General features: G+C 40.5%; 1 protein-coding gene across 5 annotated transcripts in view; it reads right to left on the bottom strand.

The window, feature by feature from the left end:
- aass (aminoadipate-semialdehyde synthase) overlaps positions 1–23,276 on the bottom strand; it is a 92,370-nt gene that overhangs the window by 4,610 nt on the left and 64,484 nt on the right. For all 5 annotated transcript variants that reach the window (XM_069903396.1, XM_069903394.1, XM_069903395.1 and 2 more), the window contains exons 14-22: positions 21,377–21,498; positions 18,422–18,551; positions 17,741–17,851; positions 12,673–12,781; positions 12,102–12,242; positions 5,546–5,713; positions 1,600–1,695; positions 981–1,096; positions 372–460 (exon numbers count right to left, since the gene is read on the bottom strand). In XM_069903396.1, the coding sequence (XP_069759497.1) occupies positions 372–460; positions 981–1,096; positions 1,600–1,695; positions 5,546–5,713; positions 12,102–12,242; positions 12,673–12,781; positions 17,741–17,851; positions 18,422–18,551; positions 21,377–21,498 (1,082 nt within the window). The remainder of the gene's footprint in view (positions 1–371; positions 461–980; positions 1,097–1,599; positions 1,696–5,545; positions 5,714–12,101; positions 12,243–12,672; positions 12,782–17,740; positions 17,852–18,421; positions 18,552–21,376; positions 21,499–23,276) is intronic.

Genomic DNA, 23,276 nt, shown 5'->3' with positions numbered 1-23,276 from the left:
GGTGTTGGAAGCAGAGCCTGCCAGATTCCTATAGTCAACAGTGACTTTGAAAGGCTGTGAAGCACCAACAGCTATCCTGGGATTGAAAAAAATCACATCACAAGTAATTATTTCTCTTTTGGAAATAAATATTAAGAACTGAACTGAAGCTAACATTCATCCAGGAGAAAAAAAAAATCTTATTTTCCTATGACTTGGCTCAGAATTCATTTAAACAAACTGCTGGAGTTTACTCTGGTAACTAGACCTGTTCAGGAAAAACCTCAATCCCCACAGATATTTTGTAGATCTGTCTTCATTGTTTAAAATAATCTTTTAACAATAAAACTTCAAGAGATGTTTTATGAGAAAATGTGTAGCAATCCTCTTACCATAGGAAAGTTTGGGCTCAATGTGCTTTGCAAAAGACTGAAGGAGGCTTTGTCCCTTCTGCACAGGTTCATCTTCGAACAGCCCAAGCCTTTGCCAGAAGAAATAAACATAACTCCATTAAATTAGCTCATTTAAAGAATCTTTAAACATGGCAAGGACATAATTAGTTTGTGGGGAAAGACAGAAAGATAGATCATGAACAGAGTATGGGAGAAACTGAAAAGAAACAGAGCAACTCCACATCACTGGAAGTTGGTAGCAGTTATGTCCCATGAAACTACTCTCAAAAATATAAGCACACCTTAAACTGTTTTACAATAAGCAGAAACTTAACATTAATTAGATGTTTATTCTTGCTCAGCTGTTTAAATTTTTTGTGGACTTCTTTTTCCAAGCCAACCCACATATGGTAAGTTTTGAATCTCAGTGGTCTCCCCCTCCCCCCAGCCTTTCCCCTCCATCTTATGCAACCGAGCAGGGGAGGATCATATAAATTGCTCAGATCATGACTGAGGTAGATTTTGGCAGATAAATTATTGTGGTGAGGAACCACCACCATTTATCTATAGGCATTAACGAGGTAAGTGACCTTTGACAGATTTTCTTACCATTTCAATGTGTTCATTCGGTTGTCATCTCTTTCAATCTTTTCATACACAACTTCTTGGAGATTTTTGACACTGCTTGATGGGGGAACTCCCGCCAGTTTGCACATGAGCTCCCTCTGCACAAACAGTAGACTTTAAAATAGTGTTTCGATGAGGGAATAAACAGAACATGAAATGGCTCTAAAATTGACCCAGACGCCAGTAATAACTGTACAATAGTTTATAAGTATAATTAGAAAATACCAACAAGAATTACAAGGATACAGCAAGCTTCTACAACAAGAGGACATGGTTAATGGTGAAAGGGGAAATGTTTAAAGGGAACATTGGAGGGAACTTCTTCATGCAGAGAGTGGTGAGAATGTGGAATGAGCCTCCAGCTGAAGCAGTGAGTGCAGGCTCAATTTTGACTTTTAAGAAAAACTTGGATAGGTGCATGGAAGGGAGGGGCATGGAAGGCTATGGTCCAGGTGCAGATCATTGGGACTAGGCAGAATAATAGTTTTGCATATAGATGGGATGAAGGGTCTGTCGCTGTGCTATGATTCTCTGGTTAATAGGTCCAAATACAAATCCGTAAAGCAACCTGTGCTTCTTTTGATGAGGATAAGAGACCTACCCAGGTTATCGGAGCAGCGTCAGGAGTGAGCAGTGGACAAGGGTCAGGATTGATTAGTCCTATCTTGTGAAATCCTTTCACTATATTTGCATATCCCTGAAAAAGAACACAGTGCAATCTCTATTAGTGTTACTAAATGAAAAAAAGCATTTGACAAGCTAAACATTGCGAAATTGGTCTGGGGTTAATGTGATTGACTTTGTTTCCTGTGGGATGGTTAATTGGCTCTTGATGAATATTTAATGGCTCATCTTGTTTACTAAGATGATAAAAGTGTTCAAATCCTTCTTTTATACATCGTGAAGCTCAATTCCCTGAATCCACTGAAATCAAGAGGCTTGGGATAATTCTACATGAGGACACCTACCAAAGAATAGTGGTAAAAATCTCACCTGCAGGAAAATAAATCGGTGCAATAATGCAGCAACCTTCTCGCCAAAGAGCATTCATGTAAAAGGAAAATTTGACCTGCTGAATAATTTCTTTGTAAAATCTGAAGGACTCGTACAGAGTTCTGTTAATTAGTGGCATTGGTAAATTCAATAGAAATGCTTCTTCTAAAACCAGAAGGATGAGAACTTGCATTCAAATAGCTTCTTTAACATTCTTCTTCTTTGGCTTGGCTTCGCGGACAAAGATTTATGGAGGGGGTAAAGAGTCCACGTCAGCTGCAGGCTCGTTTGTGGCTGACAAGTCCGATGCGGGACAGGCAGACACGGTTGCAGCGGTTGCAGGGGAAAATTGGTTGGTTGGGGTTGGGTGTTGGGTTTTTCCTCCTTTGCCTTTTGTCATTACAATAGGGCCATCTCCCACAAGAGCTTTATCAAACACATCTAGACCAGACAACTGAAGAGATATTAATGATAATTACTTTGTTGTCATACACCACAAGTACAACATACATACACATTAAAACAGATATTTTGTTAAAAAGACACCATTGTATAAATTATCATTCAGAAACAGATACTAAATATAAAAGAAAGGTAGATAATAAATATTTACAATTAGGTAGTGCAAGAGAAAAAGTAGTATTTCAATAGTGTAGACAGGCCTTTTGGTGATGCTGGAGTATATGATGATTAAGGCAGTAAGAGGAAGTTCAAAAGACAAACAGATTCACCAAAGATGTTGTTAACGAGGTTGAACTGAACAGTAAATTAAAAAGCAAACATTAGCAGTCCCCTGTCTTAGTTGTAAGTCTGTGTCCACAGCATCTTATGCCAAGACTGCACCAGGACTGGGCAAATGTAAAAACTGCAGAGAAAAGGACATAAATATACTTTAATAAACTCCACCCTATACCTTGCAAAAGATATTTCCAGTTTCCAATGTCCTTCATTTCTCAAAAATAAATCTGCTGAAAAATGGGTCTATGTTTGCAATTAGAATTGCTGAAAACATTCAAATAAGATAGCTATATAAAGAAAGGATGACGTTCAACAAACATCATAATGCCTATTATTCCTATATTATCTACTGCGCTGGGTAGGTCACGTCTCCAGGATGGAGGGCCATCGCCTTCCCAAGATCGTGTTATATGGCGAGCTCTCCACTGGCCACCGAGACAGAGGTGCACCAAAGAAGAGGTACAAGGACTGCCTAAAGAAATCTCTTGGTGCCTGCCCCATTGACCACCGCCAGTGGGCTGATATCGCCTCAAACCGTGCATCTTGGCGCCTCACAGTTCGGCGGGCAGCAACCTCCTTGGAAGAAGACCGCAGAGCCCACCTCACTGACAAAAGACAAAGAAGGAAAAACCCAACACCCAACCCCAACCAACCAATTTTCCCCTGCAACCGTGTCTGCCTGTCCCGCATCGGACTTGTCAGCCACAAACGAGCCTGCAGCTGACGTGGACATTACCCCTCCATAAATCTTCATCCACGAAGCCAAGCCAAAGAAGAAATCTTCTAATGCTTCTAATCACCAAAACATATGTATAATCTCTGATCAATTTCATGAGCTTTAACATTTGCTTTCAATCCTTCACTGGATGTCATATTGAATGTCCACTGGATGTTCATATAAACATTATAGACTCATACAGGCAATTTCAGAACATTTCAAAACTCTTGGTGGCCAAAGAAATACAAAGTAGCTATTATTTTCAATGAAGACCTCTCAAGGACAACCCCCACAAACACCATGACAAGATCAACTCTTTCTCTGATGTGGGTAGAGAAATAAATGTCGCTATAGCCACTCCTCTCATTCTTCTCATGGGAAAAGCATGGTTATTGGGAGAACCAAACACCTGACTGTGGTGGAGGAGGCCAGTATGACCAAGGGGAGCGTGAAGGCTTCCCAGGTGGATACCAGAGGCCATTACTGTAGACATGGAGGTGGCTTTTACCGGCACTGTGAAGGATGGCATGATGGCCAGATTCCCATCCATCCACTAATAACCGAACATCTCCTGGAATGGCCACTGTGAATGAATTCAATGCTAAAATGCTAGAAATACAGCTTAACCACTGTCTTGATTAATCTGGTTACTTTGCATTTGTCACGTGATCTTTCTGTGGATTTTTAAATCCAAAGCAGCATGCCTGTGTACCATTTAAGCTTTTCACTGTATCTCAGTACAGGAGACAAAGAATCATTTAAAAATGACATGGATAACTTTCAAAATGATGCTGTAAGATAATTTTACATTCAATTCAGGCAGCATGAGGTCTCAGTTGAACATTGGAAGAGGATACCTCTGACGATATGGCACCTAAACTTTTCCACACCATCCACAGATACTCCTCCTTTCAAAAAGGCAGACGTTCATAAAGCAAATTCTACCTTTGCAAATGCATATTGGGGTGTCTATTCATCTGACATTTCATCAATTGCTCAATCATTGTTTTTTTTGTTTATATATATTGCAATAGTTTGTCTACCATACCTAGATAGTAACAGGTTGACAAAGTCTTAATTTCTCTCTCACACTCTTCTTCATTACAAATCAAACCATTTATTAAAATAAAAACAGCAGAAATAGGAGCATTAGGGTTAGCATTTGGCCCCTCGAGCCTGCTCCGCCATTCTACAAGATCATCTCCACCCACGTGCCTTTTCCCCATATCCCTTAATTCCCCTGCTATGTAAAAATCTATCCAACCTTGCCTTAAATATAGTTACTGAGGTTGCTTCCACTGCTTCAGTGGACAGCGAATTCCATAGATTCGCCACCCTTTGGGAAAAGCAGTTCCCTCCTCACCTCCATCTTAAATGTACTACCCTGAATCTTGAGGTTATGTTCTTCTAAATTCCAGCAAGTTCAGTCCCAGATAAAAAGGACAATTCTCAAAATCAGAAAAAAATTGGAGGATTAATTCTTGGAAATCTAATTGAAGAATACAATTTTCACTTGGAAAATTCAATTGGACACTTCATCATCAATCAACCTTGCAAACCAGATGGCATTTCATCACACGTGCTCCATGAGATGTCTTAACTCCAATATGCAAGACTCCTTTTGAAGCGTTCTATAGGAGCTTGGACCATGCTCCCCAGGAGCATTCATTGTTGACACCCTCAGATATATATTTGTAATAATTTTCAAGAAAGTTAAACCCTGCAGAAACACAATTAGGTGGTAAACAAGTGTCATTAATAAAGCTTTGAATCTGCAGTGATAACTTAGCTTTACTCATTCCACTTCTATTCTGCAGTAAGTACCATGCCCAAAGGCTTTGCTGACCAAGGCAGTGCAGCCTTGCACAGAAGGGATTTATGCCATATCCATGTTAGAACAATTTGGCAGTCAGCTTAAATGGCATCCCATGTTGACCAGCTATGCATTAATACTCTTCCTTGAAAGAAAAAGCAACAACCAGTGGTCTATAGAAACAGTCCTGTTATCCATTACCTCTCCTCCCCTATCATGCTTTCTTTTGGTGAATGAGAATTGGCATTTCAATTTTTGCCCTCATTTGAAGTTTTTCATTCTTACCCTGTATCTTAAAGAACCTCGTAACAGAGTGCACGCTGACTGGATACCAAATGCCTGGGCATATTTGATGCTGTCTCTGTTTGGTATACCCTCTAGGTTGAATCCTGGGAAGAACATCATTGGACTTGCATGGTCGAGAATAGCTCCTCCAGCTGGGATGTCAACAACCTGCAGATTTAAAAAAAATCATCCAACATATTGTATTTATCAAGGGAGAGGAAAAGAGTTGCTTACAAACAACAGTGGCAAGCTTCCACAGGGTTTCCAGCCAGCCAGAATCATCTTGCAATGTAAAATTCTCCAGAAAAAGAATTATTCCATCAAGCAACATTTTCTCGTTCATTGTTGTTAAATTATATTCAATGTGTCACTTTTTTTTTGCAATAAAAGTTCTTCAGACACCATAGTGAACATATTAAATTCCATAGCTGCATGGTGGGATTTGAATTTGCATCTGTTTTTTTTTCTCCCTCATCCATGCCTCTGAATGACTAACCAGGCAATCTAACTGGTGTACCAAAAACACACCGAAATGCTAGAGGAACTCAGACAGTCTTTACACGGTCCATAGGAGACAAAGATATTTTGCCAACGTTTCTGGCTTGAGCCCTTCAAGGAAAAAGCAGCAAGAGCTAGAAGCAGGAAAGTCTCAGAATTCAGACAATGTCGGCTGGAGGAGGAATCCAGACCAACAAAAGGTGGTAATTGGATATGATAAGGGATGAGGTAAGAATTTATCATGGTTGTGCACAAGGAGATGGAAGGGAGTTAGAGCTAGGGGATGGTGATGGGGGAAGAAGTGGGGGGGAGAAAGAGGGTTTAATGAAAGTCAGAGAAGGTAGGTGGGATCATTGGTGTAGCGGCTAGCGCAACGACTTTACAGCACCAGTGATTGGGTCCAGGGTTCAAACCCAGCGCTGTCTGTAAGGACAGTTTGTACGTTCTTCCCATGTCTGCGTGGGTTTTCCCCAGGGGCTCCAGTTTCCTCTCACCATTTGAAATGTACCAGGGTGTAGGTAAATTGGGCGGCATGGACTCGTGGGCTGAAATGGCCTGTTACCATGATGTATGTCTAAATTTTAAAAGTTAATATTAACGCCATCCGGTTGGAGGGTGCCCAGTCAGAAGATGCTGTGCTGTTCCACCAATTTACAGGTGGTCTGGCAGTACATGAGACCATGGACACACATGTCGGCAAACGAATGGGCTAGTGAATTGAAATGGGTGGCCACTGGGAGATTCGCATCATTGTGGCAGATAGAACTGAAATGCTCAACAAGGCGATCCCCCCCCAGTCTGCATTCAGTCTCTCTAATGTAGAGGAGACCACAACGGGAGCACTGGGTGCAGTAGATGACCCCTTCTGATTCACAAGTCAAACGTTGCTTCATTTGGAAGGTCTGTTTTGGGCCCTGAATGTTGGTGAGGGAGGACGTCTAGGCTCATGGAGCATGCTTGGGGACCCAAGTGTTCACCCTTCCATATTGTTTTAAATACTACCAGCATTTATCACCCATCCTTAACTTCCTCAGAACTGAGTGACTTGCTACTTGAAGGGTCTGGAGTCATAGATCAGTTGGCATGTCAGATCCCATCTTATGAAGGACAACAGCAAACTGAATGGTATTTTACAACAATCCAGTAGTTTTGTGAGCATCAATGACTATTTCTTTCTAGTTCCAGATATCTAATCCCTCAAATTCCAAACTGCTTTATTTCCTGGGATTTGAATTTGCATTGTTGAGTCGTTAGACCACATCTCTAGTTTACTAATCTGGTAAATTAACTGCTAAACCTGCTCAGCACCATTCCTGAAATTCTTCCTAAATAACAGGATTCTGATTTTATCACTGAACCCTTTCTTTACCTTCCTCACTAATGATGTTCAGCGGCTAAGACGGTGCTGAATATTATTTTCCACTGCCATCTAGTTACTATTGCTGAAGGGAGGTGGGGAAGTGGTCTCAGTAAACATGTCAAGAAAAGGAGGCCACATATAAATGTCAGAAATCAACTCATGGACGACTAAAGTTGGTATAAACTTTAAATGATCAATTAGTGGAAATTTTCAACTACAGTGCAACTCTGATTATCCGAAATGGTCAGGACTGGGCTATTTTGGATAAACTTTACTTTAGGATAACTGGTCATTTTTTTTAAACAGCCAAAAGCCACAGCAAATCATTTGTAACAGTGTTGAAACAACAACAAACAACAAGGGGAGGCTTTTTAAGCATAAAATAATGTTTAATTCTCACCAAAAACAACCTATACAAAATAAAATAAATTTAACACCAAAAACTCAAACAGATTTTTCCAAAATTCCAATTTTTTTTTCAACCTGTGACATCAGTTTGGCTCTGAGAAAATGTTTTCAATAACTGAGTATTTCTGATTATTCTGATATCCTCGTTTATTCAAAATCTTTCGGCGGCTAAATGACGTAATTAATTTCGCCTTCAAAATTTTTCGGATAAATGAAGATTTCTGATTTTTCTGAAATCCTCAATTATCTGAAAAAATTTTCAGAGCTGAACAGGTCCAAAAATTTTTTTTGGATAACTGAGGATTTTGGATAATCCAATTTCGGATAATCCGAATTGTACTGTTCTTGCATCTGCATGTAAAATTCCAAGGTCAACCTAAGGGTAAATAGAGCTGATATGTCCAGGCGCTAGTAAACACTGCCATATGGTGCAACAGATCTAATCCCAGACTATTCCACGAGATTGACAAAGCACGAAGTGATGTCTTAAATTCTTGTTAAAGAGTCCTGCTGATCACTTTCCAAGTGATATTGAAAGAAGGTTTTTAACAAAGAGGCATTGAACATTTTACATTTGTCCCAAATTTGTCCCAGTATCAGGATGAATTCAAACAAGTTTGACTTTGGAGAAATGTACACAATGTAGCACTTTGAATTGAATTAGACTCTGCTCAGTGCACAATGATGAATCGTAAATTAGGCCCAAAATTGAAGTCTATTCTTCTTCTGAGAAAGAGATATTCAGATCATTCTCCCATTCAGTTTCAATTTCACTTAAAGAACTTGTTTTCATGTTCAACAGTTTATAATATAAAGCTGATTTCATGCCTTTATGAGTAAATTGTAACTCGAATAGTTCATCGATAAAATTAGGGTCAGGAAGAGAAGGAAATGCTAAAAACTGAGTGCAAACAAAATGTTGAAATTGATAGTATCTGAAATAATGTCTATTTAATAGGTTAAATATCATCCCCAATTATTGAAGAGATAAAAAATGTGGTTGTATAAAAAGATCTTTAAAATTATTAGTATCTAAAAAGAATTCCATTGAAAACAGCATCTAAAATGCTTGGATGAAATAAATAATTATATATCATAGGAGTTGTAACTAGAAATCCTGTAAGTCTGAAAATTTTTCTGAATTGATTCCAGATCTTCAATCTATTATTATTAAATTCTTTGTCAATTTTTGAATAGAGATAGGTAAAGATGACCCCAATACCTCCCATAGGGAGGTACTTCTGAGGGACTCAACTCCATCTCAATCAAATTAGGATATTTATCTGTCTTTTCTCATTGTAACAATGGTAACATATTTCTTATGTTTATAGCCTAGTAGTAAATCCCCCATTATTTCTAGTGTTCAAAAGATACCTTTTATTCAATCTAGGTTTCTTGATTTGCCATATATATGACAAAATAATTGATTCAAAATTGTCTAAAACGGACTTAGAAATAAATATCAGGAGTGATTGAAAGAGGTATAAAAATTTCGGCCAAATATTTATTTTACCAAATTAACACAACCAATCATAGTCAATGATAGTCAATGAATCCTGTAAGAATTGATTTAGTTTGGTTGACTAAAAGTGCAAAGTTTTCTTTGAAAAGATTTTTTAAATTCGTACTTAAGATAATGCCCAAGTATTTAAATTGTTCATTCACAATTTTGAATGGATAGTTACAATAAAGTTCTGGTGGACCTTTCAGTGGCAGTGATTTGGTCTTATGAAGATTGATGTAACCAGAAAATATGCTAAAACAAGAAAATAATGACAGAATATTCAGTATGGATAACTCGGGGTTGGAAATTAACAGTAAAAGGTCATCCACATAAAGAGTTCAATAGTTCCTGTAAACAAACCAGTAAAATCAGGATTTGCCAGCAGAGCAATAGCAAGTGGTTTCAGTACCAAATCAAAAGGCAATGGGCTCAAACAACAGCCTTGTCTCATGCCTCGATATAGTTTAAAAAGCTTGGATTGCTGGGAATTGGCCATTGGAGATGTTTATAAAAGTTTTATCCAATGTATAAAAGCTGGTCCAAAATTAAATTTTACTAGAATAGCAAATAAATATTCCCATTCTACTCTGTCAAATGCTTTTTCAGCATCTAAGGATAAAATAAATTCCTTGTTATGAATAGAATGTGTTTACATGATATTCAGTAATCCATGGATATTATAAGTTATAATAATTTGCAAAAATATTTGACTGACATTTTTAGAACTTTTTCTACCATATTTAGGGTCACTTAGATCTATGTCCAGTAATTGCACTATTTTTTTTCTAAAGACATAATATTAAAATATTATTTTATCTTCTTAAAGACAGGTTAGAGCAGGGGTGTCAAACTCAAATTCACGGAGGGCCAAAATTAAAAACTTGTTCTAAGTCGAGGGCCGAACTAAATATTTATTGAAAATTTTCAACAACATCTGCATGTTTTCTCTTCTTTCAACATATGTAATGTTAAACTTTTTCTTATTAAAATAAATGTTTAATAATAGTTTTGGATAAACTCTTTCATTGTCATTGGCCCATTTCCTTTAGCGCTCTGAAACCGTGCACATGATGAGTCAATGAGGGATGATTAAAGCAGTGGTCTTCAAACTTTTTCTTTCCACCCACAGACCACCTTAAGCAATCCCTTACTAATCACAGAGCACCAATGGCACAGGGACGCGAGTGGAAAGAAAAAGGTTGAGAACTGTTGTATTGTGGTAACTCCACATCTGATTAGGTTAATTGTTAGGCAAGTGGTCAGAGAAGGACCCACCCCCCGCACCCCAAGAAAGGCTTAAATCACAGGAACAAAATAAGCTTCCGTCTCACTGCTCCCAATCTTACACACAGTCCTGATGTGGAATGTGGGGTCGCAGCTCCACATTCACCCGAGTTCAGGTGCTGTCTGTGTGGAGTTTGTACGCTCTCCCCTTGTCTTGGACCAACAGGTCGGTCGCCTGACGAAGGCACCCGAACCCCCCGATGAAACGCCGGCGTCCGGGGCGGTGGAGGAATTGGCTGAGAAGAGCGCGTTGCTCCCACCCCCCTCCCATGGTTGGAGAGGGATTAAACTGCGATCTCACGGCGCCGGGCTCGTCTCCAACAAAAGGAACGGGAGGCAGGGTCCGCCGCGCCTGGAGCGAGGGGGAAGGCATCTCCAACGAGACGTTCGGTCCGGCGTCGCCGCTGAAGCGCAGACCCAGCGAGGATGGTCCCCAACTCCAGCCGCGTCTGTGTGTCCGGGAGCCGGGCGGGCTGAGTGCGGCGCTCCGATCCCCAGCATTCGGGACTCTGAGATCCCTCCACATCTCCAGCGTCTTCATTTTCACCTTCAGTGTGCATGCGCTATACTGGCGCGGCGGCCAGCGGGCCAACTCTAATATATATTTAATATGATCTTGTGGGCCAAATATAATTATATCGCGGGCCAAATTTGGCCTGCGGGCCAGAGTTTGACATGTGTGGGTTAGAGCATTCTCTGCTTTATTAGTAAGAAGCCACTCTGTTAAAATGATAAAGATGTGTTCCCACCTACACATAATTAATGGCTATTAGATGTTATGTTCTTTTTAAATTGGGAGAAAATTAGGCATAATCTCACAAAAATCAAGATTTCTTTTGATAAGACTTGGGGCCCTATTTATAGCTCACCGCCATCATTTGACTAACTAGGTCTGATGATGAATGTCACTGGGAGTGATTGTTTGGATACCCTGAGGCCGCTTGTTCAGATTTATCACTATAAAAATATGAATTTTAACCTTGAATGCTGTGGGTTTGAATTTTTTTTTCTTTTAATTTTTTCTTACTTACTTATGTATTATGATTTATTGGATTTAGAATTATGTAGAATTGCTACTGTACCATATGTTATTATTTGTAAATCTGCAAAGGTTTCATTGCAATTTACTGCTCTTTTGTTTGTTTTTCTGATAAAACTCAATAAAAATAATTTTAAAAGAAAGAAAGAAGCTATTTAACACCAATAAAGTAAAACATGAAAGTCTGCAGACTTGGTTGCAGTAAAAACAGTGCTGGAGAAACTCAGCAGGTCAAAAAACAAAGATAAAGATACATAACCAATGTTTCGGGCTTGAGTATCTGCCCACATTTGGGCTCAAGCCTGAAATGTTGGTTATGTATCTTAACCTTTGCTATATAAACTGCACTGTTTGACCAGCTGACTTTCTTCAGCTTTGTATTTTGACCAACGTCACTATGAATTGCTTTCGCTACCCAAAAGAAAATAGCACAGAAGTTGTCAGTAATATTTGAACATCTTACCTGTCCATCCTTTAAGAAAATAGCTGGACGGATTGTGTTTAACAGAGCTCCAGATGGACTCCAGCTGAACTTGTATCCCAGAGGGTTATCAGAGCATTCAGGGGCAGGGAGACCTCCACAAAAAGATAGATATGATTCTACCTGAAGTAAAAGAAGTTGCAGCAAACATAAATCATGGTCCATTAGAGTCAATTCAATTTTATAATGGCTGCAACATTAAATATCCACATTGCTGGTAAACAAGATTTTAATTCAAAACATCACACATTATTTAAAAAATTTGATTTTACCCTTTAACTGTGTTTCAAGCTGATTTTGATATGATCCGATTAACGTCATGTTTCCCCTTGATTTATATTTTATTCATCTACAAGTATAATTTAAGTAATGTTCAAAGTAATGTACCACCACACTAAGCCAGTTCTGTGAAAAAGAATCAATGCACAAAAGATATACTTAAGTTTCTTAAAACCCAGAATGAACACATTTAATGCATTTTCTTATTTACTTGTCAAAATGTAAAAGGAGATGATCCATTGTGAAGATTAGCTGCTCAAACAATGGCACTCACTGTCAATCCTTGTTCCTTTGCTTCATCAAAACGATTCATCGCCAGCATATGATCAAGCCCTGGATCTAAACCAACTTCATTCAAAATAGTAATCCCAGCATCCAGTGCACTAAACAAGAAAGATACTGTCAATGGAAAGAGACAAAGTCCCCCAGAAATTGAATTGACAACACCTCTTCCTTCCTGTTCACAGATACATCAAAATCAATCACTGAATTTCTGACCAATGATACACTAAGCAAGGAATTAATACAAGCATTTCAATGTTATTTTACATCAGGATATAGATAGGATGCAGAGTTGGATGGAGAAGTGGCAGATGGAGTTCAATTCGGATAAGTGTGAAGTGATGCACTTTGGAAGTTCAAACTTGAAGGTGGAGCACATGGTTAATGCAGGATCCTTTAACAGTGTGGAAGAATAGAGGTCCAAATCCATAGATCTCTCGAGGTCATCACATAGATTTCTGGGATAGTAAGAAGGCTTATGATACATTGGCCTTCATTAGTTGGGTGGTTGAGTTCAAGAGCTGTGAGGTAGCGTTGCAGCTCTCCAAAACTCTGGTTAGACCACATTTTGAATACATCTTCAGTTCTGGTTACTTCATTACAGGAAGGATGTAGAAGTTTTGGAACAGATACCAAGGAGATTTATTAGGATGTTACCTGGATTGGAGCATGTGTCTTAAGGCAAGGCTTACAGAGTTAGGGCTTTTCTCTATGGAGCAAAGAAGGCTGAGAGGTGACTTTATAGAGGTCTAATAAAATATAATGCGGCATGTTTTTGCATGTTTCACCTGCCAGGTGTCTGTTTCTTCCACTGGTCTTAATAGTCTTCAAGGAGATGCATCATCTTTCACTGACTTCATTATGCTTTTAAATTTTGCGTTAACTCTGAATTTGAAAATTGTATCCTATACACTCAAGTCCAAGTCATAAATATAAATAAACAAAAGCAGTGATGTTGATCCCCCACCCCATCATTACCCCTTTTCTGACAAAACAAAAACTTTTCATTATAATTCTATTCCATGTCACTTTCCATTGTCGTTTTGTAGCGTGGGTTCCAGTCTGATGGTAAGCCCATTATGTGGTTCTTCAGCAATTGCACCTTGGAAGTCCATGCATACCACATTAATCCAATTTTCCCTCATCACCCCTCTCTATAACATTATCAGAATCTGTGTAATCATGCACAATTTTCCCTTTAACAAATCCATGCTATAATTCTGTGATAGTACAGATCTATCACCAATGTACATAGTGTATATAGTTACTGTATCTAGACTGTGCTTACAGCGATTGGCTGAGAGCTAAGCCACACCTATTGTTTGGGCCTTAAAGGGTTGTGTCCCTAGCCAGGTCGGATCATTCCGGACTGGTCGGCCACCTGTGAAGAGCTCCGGTCTTTTGCTAATAAAAGCCTTGGTTTGGATCAACAAGTCTTTGGTTCTTTCGACGAGCTCTACAATCATTAATCCAATTTTCCCTCATCACCCCTCTCTATAACATTATCAGAATCTGTGTAATCATGCACAATTTTCCCTTTAACAAATCCATGCTATAATTCCCAAATCAATAAACATGCATGTACTCGTAATTTTAAAAAAAGTTTTGTTTATGCACCACCTTGAGTTAAACTGATTTCCCCAATAGTTACTATATTTATTTCTACATCCTTTTCCAGAAAGAGTATAACAATTATAATTGTTCAGTCCGAAGACACCAACCACCCCAAGAATCATAATCTATTGTCATGAACATGTCACAAAATTTATTTTACAACAGCATTGCAGGTGCAAAAATTGCTATAAATTACATTTTAAAAATAAATAAATAGTTCAAAAAGAAGAGAAAGTGAAGTAGTGTTTGTGGTTCATTGTCCATTCCAAATTCTGATGGCAGAGGGCAAGAAAATCTATTTGCACGTAGCTATTTTATAAAGCACTATTTTTTTTAAAAAAACTTCTGGTTGGATGCAAATTGTATTTCATTGGCTTTGTATTTTACTGACACAATGACAATAAAATTTAATCTAATCTAAGGTGGTATTCAGCTTTAGGCTCCTGTACCTCCTTCCTGATGATAGCAGTGTGAAGAGGGCAATGACCTGGGTGGTGAGGGTACTTGAGGATATAAAGGCTGCTCTCTTGAGACACTACTTCTTGTCGATTTCCTTAAAACAGTGAAGCCTGAAGTCCACGATGTTGCTGGCCGAGTTCACAACTTTCTGTTGTCTTTTCCTGTCCTGTGCATCTAGATGGTGATGCAACCACTCAGAATGTTCTCCTATATCAGTAAACATTCAGGAAAGTATGACCAAGGCCTTAATAATTTCCTCTCACATTTCTCTCAGCAATCCCGAATGTATCCAATGTGAACCATGTGATTTATTTACAAGTAGTAGTCTTTCTGTTCTCTCCTCTTTGGGAGCCCATCCAGAATCTCAACGACACCTTCCTTTCCTGAGAATTCAACAGCGTCTTACCTCTTGTTACAGACTAAGGTGAGATATCCATTTATAATGGGGCAGCATGGTTAGTGTAGTGGTTAGAACAATGCTTGCTACTACAGTGCAGGCAACCCAGGTTTGAATCTAGTCCTGTCTGTAAGGAGTTTGTGTATTCTCCCTGTATCTGCATGGGATTCCTTTGGGTGCTTCGGTTTCCTCCCACTCTCCAAAATGCACAGAGCTGGTAGTTTAATTTGTGTACTTGGGTGGCACTAGTTCATAGGCTGCAAAGGCCTGCTACCATGCAATATATCTAAAAAATACAACATTCTCACCGCTCTGCCTTCACGACGCAACTTCATTTTGTTCCCTGATCTGTTCCAATTCTCTTACAACCATTTCACTGTTTACTTGTCTGTGGAACATCTCAGAATTTATTTGAGTTATCAGTCTTTTGTGTTCTCACTTTGCATCTCTTATTTCCTTTCCATCTAGATTTTCTTTAATCAACCCAATGTATGTTATGCTTTGCTCATTAATTTCTCTATCCTTGGGGGAATATACCTCAACTACATTTTAATAATTTCCAACTGTGCTTTTATATTTGTATTTATTATGTTTCTATCAAATCATGACAGTACAGAATGCCACCACTATCCCAAACTAGGTGCTTTCAATCCAGACATATACTTTGTTCTAAACATAGTAAACATGTGCTGGCCAATCAGCAATCTCCTTTTACTGAAAGCCACACCCCACTGTCCAGCAACTAGCCAATCAGGTGTGTGTTTGCCCACAAGACTGAGCATGCTCTACCACTTGCAGAGCAAATCGGTCATTGGTCCCTACTCAGCAAACTGGGACATATTTAAGTCTGAGTGGGCTCTTTCTCGCTCTCTTTTTCCCCTCCCCATGGTGATGATGCTGCTGCTCCCTGCCTGGATCGTGGTCACTACAGTAGACGCCATCCATGAGGACCACAGGTAATGGGCACTGTGCTCCCTAAGGCTAGCCAGGGTATCCCGATGCACGGAAATATCAAAGCAGAGCTACAGTCCTCCATATTCCCCAGGGTGGGAGGCTGTGAAATCCCCGTGGGTAGCCCTGACACAAGGACACATTTTTCCCCTTGCACTGAGCCCTTTCCTTCCTCGACGGGTCCCACAGTTGGGTGCAGGTCAGCACGAGTGTGTGAGTGCATGCAGCAGGAGAGTCATTGAACTTTTCCATTGTTTGACTGGTTATTTAATAAAGATCATTGGTGATCGTGGTTCGAGTCTTGGAACTTGCTTTCTGCTACAACCCACAAACCTTTCAGGACAATACAGAAAGAAAAGACTACCAAAAAATTGAAGAGAAAACCAAGATGACTGTTGATGCGTGACATGGAGGTGAAGACAAGCCCTGGTAATGTCAATGTATGAATGTGTACTAAAGTCAAAGATTCAGCCAAAAGGAATTGTTATTTATTTCTTGTTGACTGCCTAATATATAGAAAGGTCAGTACAAATCAACACTAGTAAAAGAAAAAAAACAATCCTAGCATCTTGCATGCTCTGCATCTTTCTGGCAACACAGTCCCCTATTGGAAAAATTAACATCATCATCCTTTGGCATGTGTGGAATTGTCCAAAGAGACCTTTCCTTCTTTTTATACAAGCAAGCAGCTATATGAATCTTGCCCACAGGGTAGAGAAAAATCACAGTTTAAATTAGTCTATTCAAAGTTTTGTGGGCAATTGTTTGAAGCATGACGTCCAACAGCAACTGACCTAAGAACGAAACTTTATTTGTTCAATCTAAGGGCAGCTATGAAATGGTTAATAATTACCCAAATACCAGAATATTTGCGTATATAACAACAGGATTCTTTTGCTATCAGTCAGGAGGAAAAGTCAACAGTGGCTGCTTGCTCTCAGCCTCTGCACTCAGGGAATTACTGATGTCCTTGTATAACACGCTGCAGCATCAAGTAGAAACCACATGTGGTGCTCAGGCAGGAAGTGGTCGAGAGGAAGCCTTGACAGTCTGAGAGAAATTGAGAGTGATCAAAGATTCTGGAGGGAAGAGCATGGGCTGGGCCAAGTGTGCCATGACAAAGGACAGGCAGAGCTGGAATGAACTTTGGCAGTGTCCACATTTCCCTTACCCCTATACCCTGACCTTTGCCAACTCTGCACACTCCCTCCAAAAGTAAAGTGTCACCAAGCACTGCGGTCTATCCTCCACAAGGCCAGTCTTCAAGGATTCACTGCCCTCCCCCTCACACGTTCCCAGCTGCTGTCTCAAATATTTATTTTCTAGAAGTTCGGCTAGTTAATTTCAAAGGAAATCAGGAATCTGGGTCAATTCTTAGTTACATGCTTGCTGCCCCCTTGCATTCCACTGAAAAAGATTCTTCCTCTGTTTAGCAACAGATTGTGCAGTGGATAATGAGCAATTCATAATTTTATCATGACTTTCCACAATGTAAATACTTGGCAATTTACAAAGAGAAAGAAAACAGCTCTCTCTGTGAATTTTAAAGGTCACAGTCGGCTGAAAGTTCAATAGCAAGGAATAAAAAGGGCCTGGCAAAATTCCACAAGGAATTGTCAGGTCTTTCTGCAATACATACCTCTGATGCATTTCTTTCATTTCAGGACTCTGGTAGCTTGCTGTCACCATGTTCACTTTTTGTTTGATGCATTCCTTCATTACCGTGGGATGAAAGTCACCGGGTAGCAAACTAAATGGAGATTTTAAAAAATCAAAGATGTGAATATTGCTTTTGAACAAGAAAGATGACAGCATTGGCCAGAGACCCTCAGTATAGGAATATATTAGCTTGCATATACTGAGCAACTTTGCTTCACAATTAGGCACAGTGCTCACAAATGGTGTCAAAAAACCTTGCAAAGAAAAAAAATTCACCTTCAGTATTGCACATTGCTTTTAAAGATCCCCCATGTAAATATCATTAATAACAGCTCATTTCAACCCTCTTGTTTTAATCAGGAACACATCAAAGGAGAGGAAAATTGTATCACAGAAATACAAGTTGCTTCCTTATTAACCAGTTGTTATGCATCTCACTACCGTTCTGCAGCAGACAAGAGAAAGAAACTGCAAGATGTTGCCTTCACCCAAAAATGTTCTTAAAATGATTGCTACCCAAAATTGATCTCTGCTCTTCCGCTGACAAGGTTTAATATACTGAATTACTCATAAGTGATGCCAAGACTGGTACTGTATGTTTTTTTTTCAATTTATTGTTGATTCTTACAAAGCATTATAGAAGTGCAGGATTTCATCCTACCTGATGACCATGTCATGTGATTTCACCAACTCTGAGAGTTTGCTGTGTTCCTTCTGCACATCAAGTAGAACTGGAGTGGTGTGACTGTGGTTTGCAACCAACTTTTCCAGCTGGTCTTCCTGAACTGCAGCTGGAGAACATAAAATTACTCAGATTAATCTCCAACTCTTTTGTCACTTTAGAAGTTATTTAAAGGTAGAACTTAAAACATGCAATTTTGAACTATTGATGGCATTGGTCAATGACAGGTCTTTCAAATAACACTAGGAATTTACAGCAATTTATGGTTAGGGTGGTTCAAGAGTCCAATGGCAATTGGGCACTTAGAGGTGTTGGACTTCAGGGATCAACACCTCCTGCCCGAAGGTAGCAGTGAGAAGAGTTTGAGACCAGAGTGGTGGGGTTATTTTATGAGGCTGGCGGCCTTCTTGAGACAATGCGTCACATAAATATCTTTGGTGAATGGTAAGTCAGTGTCTGTGATGGCCCTGGCTCGGGTTTCTTACTTTCTGAATTCCTGGGCACTTGAATTACTAAACCAGTCAAGTATACTTGTAGAAGTTCAAAAGAATATTCAACGACATACTGGATCTCAGAAAACAGAGGCATTGATGTGGCTTCTTCATGGTTGCCTCAATGCCCTGGATCCATGAGAGGTCTTCTGAAATATGTGCATCCTCAAGAATTTGAAGGTACTAACCCCTTTCACCACCATCCAGCCAATGGAGAGAGGTGCGGGTCCCTTAGTCTCCTCTTCCTTAAGTCCAAAGGAAGCTCCTTGTATTTGTTGACGGTGAGAGCAAGACTGCTGTTCTGTACCACCCAACCAGACTTTCTCTCTCCATCCTGCATTCTGACTCATCCATTACTTGGCCAGCAGTGTTGCCAGTGAATACATTGGAGGCAAACTTGGTTTTGCAATCGTGAGTGTACAGGGAATAGAGCAGGGGACTAAGTGCACCAGCCTTGAGGAGCCCTTGTGGTGCTGGTCAGTGAGGAGGACATGACGCTGCCATTCTCCACCGATCGAGGTTAAACAAGGTCCGCAGAAGTTGGGGTCGAGTGTGATACTTTTACCCTTTATTCGGATGGATGCTGCATGACCTGCTGGTTTTCTGCAGCACATTGGTGTATTCCACTGATTGTGGTCTCTCAAAGAGGAAGTCGAGAACCCAGTTACAAAGGAAGGAATTTTTGAGTTTACTTATTAGTTTTGCTGGGGTATGGTGGTGTTAAATGCTGAGCTGCAGTTAATGAACAACAGCCAGACATCGGTGTTGTTGTGGTCCAGATGATCTAACGCGGAGTGCAGAGCGAGTGAGAGCATCGGCTGCTGACCTGTTGCGGTGGCTAGTGAATCGAAGTGGATCCAAGACTTTCCCAAGAGGGGATATTGACTTGCTTGATGCCAACCTCAAAACACTCCATCAGGATAGATTTTGACAATGAAACTGTTAGAAATTCAGTGTAAGCTACAGAGAAAGAAACTGTTTACATTTCAGATTAATGACTTTGTGAAAAATCATTAACATGAAAAGTAAACATTTTATCTCCACAGATGCTGCCAAACATGCTGGTTTCTTCCAATATTACCTAACGTTTTTCCTCCCTTTAGTCATTTGCATGAAACACTAATGTTTCAGAGTACATAGAGGTGCTTGGGAGATTAATTGGGAGAGAATTGTTCGAGCAGGTCACACACAAACAATTTTAAACAGAATTTTTGCAGGAGTTTTGCAGAGCGCTCAGAGACTTTAATGATGGACGCTATTCTGCAAAAGGCAACCAAGTAGCAACATACAGAAGCAGCTTTGTCTGGAAAACCATGTGATCCTTGCAGGCAGAGGCAGAATAGCTTTGCTCTCAGAGTAGGAGGGAGTGAGAGAGAGGAAAGACACAGACTTCGGTCCCAAAAGGACAAGCTGGCAAGCTTTGGAAGACGGCCTGGTCAAAGGAGAGGACTGGTTGTCCGGTGTTTCCCTTGGAATAGGAGAAACAGAAAGGGGTGACGTGGAGAACCCTAAAAGGGGGCAGGTTTCGTCAGCAAGACACTGGAGTGGCTGTCCTGGAATGAGAAAACTCTCTCTCTCTCTAGCCGCTTTCAGGTGGAATAGCTGGGAGAATGCGGCTCTGGAGCCGGCTGCGGGTGTGTGCGAAACAAAATTCAGGTGGCAGCGCTGAAGGCACTGTTCTAGCACCTGATAGGTCCGCAGCGGGGAGAGGCGCCGCGGAGCAAACGCCGGCTCCTGTCAACCATGGCCGTTGTCCCACCCGCTTTCAGGTGCCATGGGGGAGCGCTCGGAAGCGGAGAATACACCTACCCAAGGAGGGTTGGTTAAGTACTCCTTGGGTCAGGGTTCTCCACTTTCAGATGGCCTCCCAACAGCCACATTCAGGTATTTTAGGCGGCTTTACATTGGGTATGCTGGCCACCTGAAAGCAGCTTCTGATAACCAACAAGAACCATCCTGGGTGGTAACCATTTATTTGTTAAGCACCAAAGCCTGGTGAACTTTATTAATGCTAACGTCTGTGCACAGTACAAGAATTGCCTGCAACCAGTGAGATTGAACCAAAGAACTTTTCTAAACTTACATACACATTACACACATGTGCGCTTAGAATTAGAGTGGGGGGGTGGGGTTTAAGTAAGTCAATAGAGATAAGTTAAAGTTTGATTCGGTTTTCATGTTCAAAGATAATTAAAAGCAACTTTTGTTTAAGTAATCCTTTGTCGTGGTACATATATATTGCTGCTGGGTTTTGGGATCCTCTGGACTCGTAACAATAATCAATAGCCATGTCCTTAAACCTATATTCAGGTTGCTACAGCCTCAAAAGAACGTGGCAACAAAAATAATAATAATCTGTCTACAGCAATCTTGAGTAGGACCCCGATTTGGTATGAAACACTGATTTGGTATTTCCCAGTTACCAGAGGAAATACTGACTTACCCACAGTCACCTCGATGTCAGTGTCCCTGGTGAAATAATCCAGGACAGGTCCTGAGACATAACCAGCTCCAAGCAACAGAATTCTCCCTTTTGCGCTCATCGTCCTAATTTGAGCAGACTCCCTACAAAGATAGCGACTACATTTAAGCTGTGAAACTCAAACAGCATTATTTAAAACCATGAAAATAGCTCAAATAAATTAACTTTGAAAGGAGAATCATTTACAATCCCGATTCAAAAGTTAACTGAAACATTGCAGCCACAAACAGGACCGATTCAAAAGTCCAGTGAATGGTTACAATTGAATCAGCAGTTTGTGAGCTGATTTATTAGAGCTCTTTCGGTCCTTCAGTCTGAATACTCACAGTTGCATTTTTTAAAAACTGCCATCCACTCATTCCACACTTAAGCATGCCAAAAAAAACTGGCATAAAGCCCTGCCCTCCCATCTGTGTGAACACAACATTTAAACTGTTAAAATTACATCATCACCCCAAGGTTTGGTGTGGAGTAAGCTACAGAGACCATGTGCAAAGGCTGCCTACGAGGGCTGGCAGTGGGGAGCGTTTCTGCTCAACGTCAAGCTGCACACTGACTGACATCTGTCTCTGGCCGTGGAGCGTGTTACCATAGAGAAATCTCCAGACTGGGGTGAGAATCAGAAAAGGTGGAGCTTCCAACGCAACAAACAGGGGATGGGATGGATGAGACCCCTCGGAATCCAGGAGGCCAATCCATTCATGGTGCAGCCACCACTATTTCACGGCAATGCACCCACTGAACATCATGACGCTGCAACCCCAAAATGTTCACTGGAACATGAAGGCATCTGCACCATTAATCCAACAGCAGCCCCTACAGGCAGCCACTACACCAATGAATTGTGAGGCAATGTGATCATTTTCAGTTCTATTGCTGAATGATGTCAGTGGAGGGTTGAGGCATCAGCCAAGCACAGCAGCAGTGAGAGGTCTCTGAGCCAAGTTCCCAATATAACGGTGTGGTAGGTAGTACTTGTTTACTTATTCCTGGAGCAGATCCCAAAGCACTAAGCAGGTTACCAGTGCCTTCACCAACTCCTGTTGCAGTTCACTCTCCAGCCCTGAAAGCTGATCTACAGGTAGGTTGATTCACAAAATGAGCTGCTGAGCCAAAACAAACACTGATAACCTCATCCTGATCTGAGGGAGGAGTTCGCTACAAGTTCCAACCCCAGTGAATCAGCATTTCATGTATTGGGATCAGGTCTCCCATCTTAAAACTGTCAACACATGGCTCAAGCCCAGTGCATCATTCTCAGGAGTTAAGGCATTTTGGTAGTAATGTGTAGAGTTTCACATCTCTGTGGATTAAACAATCTCCATAAAGAAGAAGGAAACAAGAACAAAACTGCAATCTCTCTGCAGGGAACCATAAATAATCTTTGAAAGATGAGCAAGCGCAGTTAATAACTGCAATTGGCCATCACCAAGCATTGTGTCTTTTATCACATTTAGGCCATAAAATGTTGCAGTACAGAATTAGGCCCTTCGACCCATCTAGTCTGTGTCAAACTATTATTCTGTCTTGTCCCACTGACCTGAACCTGGACCTTTGTCTTCCATACCCCACACATTGAGTACCTACTAAACTTTTTCTTAAATGTCAAAATTGAGCTCACAAAATTGAGACAATTATTTGGCCAGGATGGCAAAGGAATTGATGAATGTTCTCCTGATCAATGCACAGTTGGTGACAGTCATGAGGGCACAGCTTGCCACTTGGAGCGGGCTCACAATTGACCAACTGCCATTAGTTGTCTGTCCCAGGATATCCTGAAGCCAATTGATGTGGTAAAAGACCTTACACAAATTGACCATCATGCACTTTGCTGGTTGGGTGAATGGGGGTGGGGGGTTGC

This window comes from Narcine bancroftii, chromosome 11 (assembly GCF_036971445.1).
Source record: "Narcine bancroftii isolate sNarBan1 chromosome 11, sNarBan1.hap1, whole genome shotgun sequence".
NCBI classification, from domain to species: domain Eukaryota; kingdom Metazoa; phylum Chordata; class Chondrichthyes; order Torpediniformes; family Narcinidae; genus Narcine; species Narcine bancroftii.
The sequence above is the reverse complement of the archived record's forward strand: the minus strand, read 5'-3'. Positions and strand labels throughout refer to the sequence as shown.